We start from the raw sequence: 7,817 nt of genomic DNA, 5'->3' as shown, positions 1-7,817 counted from the left end.
TGACCCGGGGGCTTTTGCATCCAGAGGACCCAGACAAGCTGAGTGTAACCTGCCCAGAGGCAGGTGCACCCTCCCTGGCTTGAATTCCTATGGAACTGAAGTTGGAAATCAGGGTGGAGATTGAGGACCTGGCCATCATTGAAATGTCCTGAGAGGAGACTGCTGGCAGCTTCGTACGTGGTTCCTCCTCCTGCTGGGTACCTTCTGCCCTGTCTCATTGTGAGGAAAAAGGCACATGGAGTGAGGTTGATATTCCTTGTCCCACTGTTGCTTTCCCATTGGTGCTGATCATGAATAACAATGACAATGTCATCATCATAATGATCGAAATGGCAGGAATGCATAACTATTTAATATATTTGAATGGAAAAACTTCATAGAAACTGTTTAGAAACATCTTCATTGAATTGAAAGATCAGTTAATTTAATACTAATTTGGTGATACGTTTTCCTAATAGATTTGTTTAAAAACAAAGGTCATTTTGACCAATAGTTTTTAACAATGCTTGTTTTTAAAATGCATTCAAGGCAGTGAGTACTGTATATGTGTCATTCAGAAACCGTGTCTTTGTTTCTAAAAAGAGAAATTGTTCTTCAGTGTCTTTTGTGGACTGCTTTGATTTTTCCTGCAACCAAAAACAGCAAATGCTGAAAAGACTCAGCAGACTAGGCAGCATCAAAGGAGAGAGACAATGTCAACATTTCAGGTGGATAACTTTTTTCATCAGAAATTTACAATTGCTTTTACCGTTTCCATACAAAACTAGTGGCATGTTAATTATTGTCTTTTATGTTGAGTTCAACATTACTTCACCTCATCCACAATTACTGTTGCAAATATGGTTGAATGCAACAATCGTGGAGTACTGGGAGACGCAGACAATCATTCAATGTTTTGTTTGAGAAATGTTGCTGAAAAGGAGGGCTGGAGGACAGATCTTTCAAAAAAGAAAGGAAGAAAATGCTGGAGGTCTGATCCCCAAATTGCTTTGATGCAATTCAAAGGCTTGGTTCTAAAAGACTCGTGAACATCTGGAAGCAGACCTCCAACCTAACCTTTCAACCGTGGTAGATGTGTTACCTGGAGAAACCAAGGACAATGAAGTAGGGTTTACTGCTAGTCGTTAAATGACCTTATAACTTATTTTTACACTGCTGATGGTATTAATATTCACACTTGTTGAGCGAATGGCAGGTTTACTTCATAGTTGTAGTCAGTGGATGGTTGAAACAGACCCTAGCTAATCTGTAAAAGTGACTGGCTAGATTTGGCCTCTGCTTTCTGTTTGGTATTTATCAACCAAACATTCCATCAATTTCAGAGGAATAAGTCACTGTGAATCACACCCTCTATCCACTGCTAGTTTGACTGGTGAGCCAGCAGAACCTACCAGGCAGGTGTCCCATAGAACATACAGGAGACCTGGTTTACTTTGAGGACTTGGTTTAATTGGCATACAACCAATAGTTTATGGGTGGTCAATATGCTATCAACAATACTACTGGCTTCCCACTGGAAGAAGGTGAATTGGCACGTGGTCAGCTGTCATTAGGGGAGGATAGGCATTCAGTTCTCAGGTGGGCCTAAGGAAAATGACCAAGTGTGAACAGACCTGGTTTGTTTCTGTGGAGCTTTCAGAAGGTGTTACACAACAAATTAGTTAAAACTTATTGGCTGGACTCCTCTGTTTCAACTAGCCAGCAGCTGATACTAATGCCGTGTGTGTGTGTGAACAGGGACTTGTCAATGTAATAAAATGCATTGTTTACTCATTATTGGAATAGTTTACCAAATTACTTAGTGCTCATCCAGCCCAGTATCACCCTGGGATAGTAGTGATATACATTTTATGACAATTGAAAGGACCTATTGTTTGTCTCAGAATGGTGCTCCTGCTCCAAAGAACCATCAACCAGAAAGAGAGAATGAACAATTTCCCAACATTTCTGTTGTTTTACAATTCTGTTTCAGTCAGGTGGGAAGACTCAAATATTCCGCTTTGCCTTCTGTTTTATGAGAATTCCAGAACTGATTGTGCTTCCTATGTTAAAAACAATAACTGTAATGTAAGTTAGTAAAGTATATGTTTTGAAGGACTCAAAATGACTTTCTTAAAATATTAAAGCACTCTTGTTGTTGTAACTGAACTGTGTCCTTCTTTACATTCAACAGCAGAATGTCTTCCAAGCAAGCCACCTCTCCGTATGCTCCTTCTGCTGATGGAGAGGAAGCAATGGTCCAGGAACGATTGGTACGGGAGAGGGAAAGGGAGGAGCTCAATGATCAGCACTCAGCCTCACATCTGCCCCTCCATACGTTAGTAATCAACAAACCTCACTCTGAGGAGCTACCTGCTGTTGTCAGCAACCTCCAAGCAGACAGTGATTGGGAAAACATGGTGGCCACCCAGCACAGAGTGGTAAGGACAGCCCAAACTGTCTTCATTCAGCATCTTTTCCAACTGCTAAGGTTAAATCTTTGTATTTTCCAGGCTTTGACTTTCCACTGCTCATCCATATGTTCAATCATGTATCCTATTAACTAAATGTATATTCTGCCCTCTCTTTGGGATAGCTGCCTCTAGGTTTTGCCGCCGATGGAATGTAAGTGAAAATGGATTGCCCCAGCCAATTTTTATATCCACAGAGCACTGCTAATTGTTTTCTGCCCATTACTACCAGCCATAATTTGGTGATCTCAGAATGGATTCTCTGATTTTTCCCCAATTTTCTATCCTCCTTTCCTGAATAAAGTAACCTGTGGTACAGGTTCAAAGCAGCTTGAGGACATCTCATCTAGATGATCATTGTTTACATCTGAGCCTGACAGGAACATTTCTTTCTCTCTCTCTCTCACACACACATATACTCTCTCTCTCTCTCTCTAACACACACACACACCACACACACACTCACTCACTCTCACACTCTCTCACTGTCTCACTCTCACACTCACTCATATACACACTCACTCACATACACACTCACTCACATACACACTCACTCACATACTCCATTCATTCTCTCACTCTCACTCACACACCGCACACACCGCACACACACACACTGCGCACACACACTCTCTCTCTTTCTCTCTCTCTCTCACACACACACACATACACACACAGACATGCCATGGAATAATAACAAAATAACAGCAAAAATTGCTGTAAGTGCTTTAATCAGTGTTGATGAAATGACCTCGGCCTGAAATGTTTCTCTGGGTTGGATTTTAGACACGTCCCTTCCCCATTTCACTTCGGCACCCCCCCACCACCATTCCCCACCAAACCAGCTGTGTTTTTCGCATTGGGAATGGGTTAGGTTAGGCCAACACCTTCCTGCTCATCTCTGACCAGGTCCTCATAAAATGCCAGGTGAGCAGGCATTGATATTGGCAGCCTTTTGAAATAAATAACAAACAGGCAATTGAACTTGTTACCAATGCCACATGAATATTATGCTGCCCATGCCATAAAATGGTTGGTCAGACGGGTTTGAGAAAGCCACATTACAATAAACAAAGTTCTTGGGAAAAGCATGACGGGCTCACTTCATTCAGGAGGTCCTATGTGCACATTGGGGACACTTCCCCCACTTTTATTCCTCCCCACATGGCCCCCAATACCTGTATTCCAACCTCCTCCCTAGACCTGCTGATCCCTCCCCATTAAAAATTCTTGACTTCCCTAGGTTTGGACTTCATATTTTTCATCATCCCAGGGCCAACATGCAGTCTTGCAGGCCACCTACTCTGTTCTGGTGCTGATAGGACTCTCGCCTATCGAGAGTGGGACTACCTCCCATTGAGGAGTGGAGTTCCCACTCTCTGCTTGTTTAGCCTGCTGATAGCATTTTATCACTTGTATTATTTTTAAGTCTGTTGCCTCTCATCCGACTTTTGCAATGATGAGACGAGCAATATCCCTTCCCTTTCTACAGGTGCTGCCTGACCAACTGCATATTTCCAGATTTCTTTTTGTTTTCAATTCAGATTTTCATCATTAGCAGTACTTTTCTTTTTTATGAACATACTGGACATTTGTCTACCAACTTTCAGTCATATCATGATACAATCAGTCATTGTATTCTAACAACCTCAACAGAGAGCTAGTATTGAATCTATAGTCACTTTGGTTTGTGTCCATACCGTTGTGCATGAGGTGCTGAATTTACTCCCTGACCTATTGGAAACTTTGAAAGAAGTTAATTTTTCTGAGTATGTATGCACACGATTAAAGTAGCATCTATTATTCATAAACTAGGAATAAAAAAATGGAAGTGACAAAGGACCCCTACCTTTTAATTTTTTAAAATTTAACCTATTTTCCTAATTAACCTGGGGGGAGGCAATGGCCTAGTGGTATTATTGCTGGACTGTTAAGCCAGAGACCCAGATAGTGTTCTGGGGACCCGGGTTCAAATCCTGCCAGTGCAGATGGTGGAACTTGAATTCAATAAATATCTGGAATTAAGAATCTAATGATGACTTTGTACCCATTGTCGATTGTTAGGGGAAAACACATCTGGTTCCACAATGTCCTTTAGGGAAGGAAACTGCCATCCTTACCTGGTCTGGCCTACATGTGATTCCAGACCCACAGCAATGTGGTTGACTCTTAACTGCCCTCCAGGCAATTAGGGATGGGCAATAAATGATGGCCTAACCAGTGAAGCCCTCATCCTGTGAATGAATAAAAAATAATGCTATTATACACCTCTGGATTGGTGGGACTTGAACCCAGGTCTCTCTGTTCAGGGGTAGGGACACTACTTCTGCACCACAAAATTCAGATGGCAGACATGAGTGAATTATTTGTGATTAATACACAGGAGATTTCAACCTCAGAACTCTAGAACTTAGCCCTTCACAAAATCTAAAGCCAAAGACCAGGAATAGTTTAGATAAATTCCTAGTTGCTAGACTAACAAATGATGGTTATTCCATTTATTTCTGCCACCATCACTACACTTTCCCCCAGATTTGCTTTGGCGGCCTTTGGATAATAATGTTGTGCGGGGATATGGGGAAAAGGCAGGAGACTGAAACTAGATAATAGAGCCAGACAGGATAATTGAGCCAGTGCAGGCACAATGGGCTGAATGGCTTCTTTCTGAATAATTATGTGATTTTGTCACCTTTAACCCACCAGTTTAGTGAATTAGTTGCCTCAAAGTTGTCTGATCGCCTAACCAAGTCACCGGGAACCAATTCAATTCTAGAACCATCTTTGTGGTGCTATTTATAATTGATTCACTTGCAAGAGCATCCAACAGGTATTACTGAAAATTTTTCAGTGTCATATAATCAGCATGACATTTTGTCATTCATCCCATTTGAATAATAAACACATTATAGGTCAGCATCATGCACGTACTCATAGTTTTGTTCCTGCACAACATCCAGTATTAATTCTGACTGCTGTCTGTTACCTTTTTCACTCTTTTTCCTTCCTCTTGTTCCGAAATGTATCAGATTCTGTGAAACACCTTGGGATGTTTTTCCAGTTTATAGATATTGTGCAAATACAGGTTGTGATTACTATGACAGCAGTCCACTCTGCCAAAACCCCTTAAACCAAACTGAGAGAGACCACTCATCAAAATGGCCACATCCGTGAGGATGATTGACATGCTGTTTAACTTGGCAATCAGTATTGGTGAGAAATAAAATGACAAAAAAATGCAAAATCAGAAAGTGCAGTAAAGGCGAAACAAGTTTTGACCTAAATCAGCAATTTGGGAACAAGAACAAATCCACACTGTCAGAACACATCAATATCAGTTTACATTCCCCTCTATGTTTTCCCCTTATTCTGTTCAAAGCATCTTGGTGTCTGCATCTCTGTGCTGGGGAGCAAAGGTCAGCCAGCAAGTTCCCTGTTCAGAGATGAGAATGGGGGAACATGGGTGTGAGCCAACTGAGAGAGAGAGATAAGAGACTGAAAATAAAAAAAAAAATGAGTTAGGGACGATAAAAGTGTGTGTGTCACTCACAGAGAGATGGGAAGATGACATTTAGTTTTTAACTTTTAGTCAGAAGCAAGGTTAAGGGAGATGATTTTATTGTTACAATTTCTCCTAATTCCAGATCTAAATTGCAGGTAGCAAGCTAGCAAGTTGACACTGCCAATCAATTAGGGTGAAAAGTCTTCACATAAAAATAGAAAAGAGTTTAGAGGTTACATTTAACCACTTCAGGGAACTGTCTTCTTTAGTGTATTCTAACTGGTAAAATCAAACAAATGGTTCTTTGTGAGTCTCACTGACTAGCACATTTTTTTTTAAATTTCTGATATATTTTGGGAGACATTTATATTCTCCCTGGGGTGTGTTATAATTTTGGTGAATGGAATATTTTTGGTACCAACGTCAGTTTTGTGTATTCCAACGTTATCAGTTATAGCATGGTTATATATGGATGAAAATGTTCTCTTTACTGCATCAAGTACTCCCAGGTTGACTATAGAGTCAGCCAGATGCAGGACAAGACTCCTTCTATGCTACTCTATTATTTTCTTATGGGCACAGCAAAGATTACACGTTGTTTAGAATTCCTTTATGCAATCGAGCATTCCCAAGTGAGACATTGCTTTGGCTAAGTGAAATGAAAATGTTCCTTCACACTTTGTTCCAGTGCAAGGTCGCCAATACTCTGGCCTAATACTGTAACAGTTGTGATTCGAAGACCCATTGTCAGTTGCAATTTCTTTGGCATTATTGAACAATTTTATTATGGTCACACCTACCTAGTTTGGTACATTACAGGTGACATTGCTGCTGTGAGCAAACTGTTCCAGTTATCGCACAGTCAGCAGTTGAGATTGGAATTTACCACAAATTGCACTAAATAGCAGCATGGATATTTGGTGAGCTTTCCTGAAAGATTGAAAAAAACTAAATCCCTATGATGTCCACGTCAGCTTACTGTCCCATTTGTTTTAAACCATCAGATACTAATTTAGTATTTTTACTTCCTGTACACCAATTCTAACAAATAGTTGTTTCTATGCCAATGGGCAACACATTTGTGAGGAGAGATTTTCAAGTAGAAGCTGAATACAATAAGTCAGGTTTGAAATGTGAATAGATGTAAAAGAAAATAGATTATCAATATGCCTTAAACCTGAAAATTATGGTACATATTAGATCAGAATGTAAGTCAAATGCAGCCTTGTTCCTGCAATCTCTGACTTGAACATGGCCTTGCTGAATGTAAATGAGGAGCTGCAATATTGTAGCCTGAGTCTCAGACCTTCTGCTGGAACACAGCTTTCATAGATGGGAGCGTGAATCAGGGATGGGACTACATCAAACTTTGCTAAATTAACCCTTGGATTACATAAATATTCAGTTTTACTGCTCAATGATAGAGGGTTTTATAAAATGATAGACTGCATCCTCATCTCTCTGGGAAGGTATTTTAATTTAAGGAGGGTTATTAATAATCTGACAGATTGCATTTTTTTAAAGGCTATTCCTTTTTCTGCTTATTTCTTCCCTCCTGCCCTTGCCTGTTGTTACATCACTACTGTAGCTAGCTCTTCCTGTCCTGTCCTTCTGTTGACAGTTTACAGAAGGGTTTACTCTGTTCTGAGGGAGCTGAGGTCAATTAGCGTCCTTCTGTTGACCCTTTTGAGATTAACTAACTCAGCACAGACCAAGTGATCAAACATGGGGTTTATGGCTTGGCATTGACCTATTAAGCCATTGAGGTAGCTCTAACATTCTGAGATAGTAGGAACTGCCGATGCTGAGATAACGAGGTGTAGAGCTGGATGAGCACAGCAGGCCAGGCAGCATCAGAGGAGCAGGAA

The 7,817-nt window shown here is 40.7% G+C and overlaps 1 protein-coding gene across 4 annotated transcripts in view; it reads left to right on the top strand.

The window, feature by feature from the left end:
• The first annotated feature begins 2,177 nt into the window (after positions 1 to 2,177).
• The window catches only part of sox6 (SRY-box transcription factor 6), a 480,402-nt gene continuing 474,762 nt past the window's right edge, over positions 2,178 to 7,817 (top strand). For all 4 annotated transcript variants that reach the window (XM_020517374.2, XM_020517366.2, XM_048606988.1 and 1 more), the window contains exon 1: positions 2,178 to 2,420. In XM_020517374.2, coding sequence (XP_020372963.1) covers positions 2,178 to 2,420 — 243 coding nt within the window. The remainder of the gene's footprint in view (positions 2,421 to 7,817) is intronic.

The sequence above is a fragment of the Rhincodon typus genome, chromosome 17 (assembly GCF_021869965.1).
Source record: "Rhincodon typus isolate 14 chromosome 17, sRhiTyp1.1, whole genome shotgun sequence".
In the NCBI taxonomy this organism is placed as follows: Eukaryota; Metazoa; Chordata; class Chondrichthyes; order Orectolobiformes; family Rhincodontidae; genus Rhincodon; species Rhincodon typus.
Note: the sequence above shows the minus strand (reverse complement) of the source record. Positions and strands in the feature narration are given on the sequence as shown.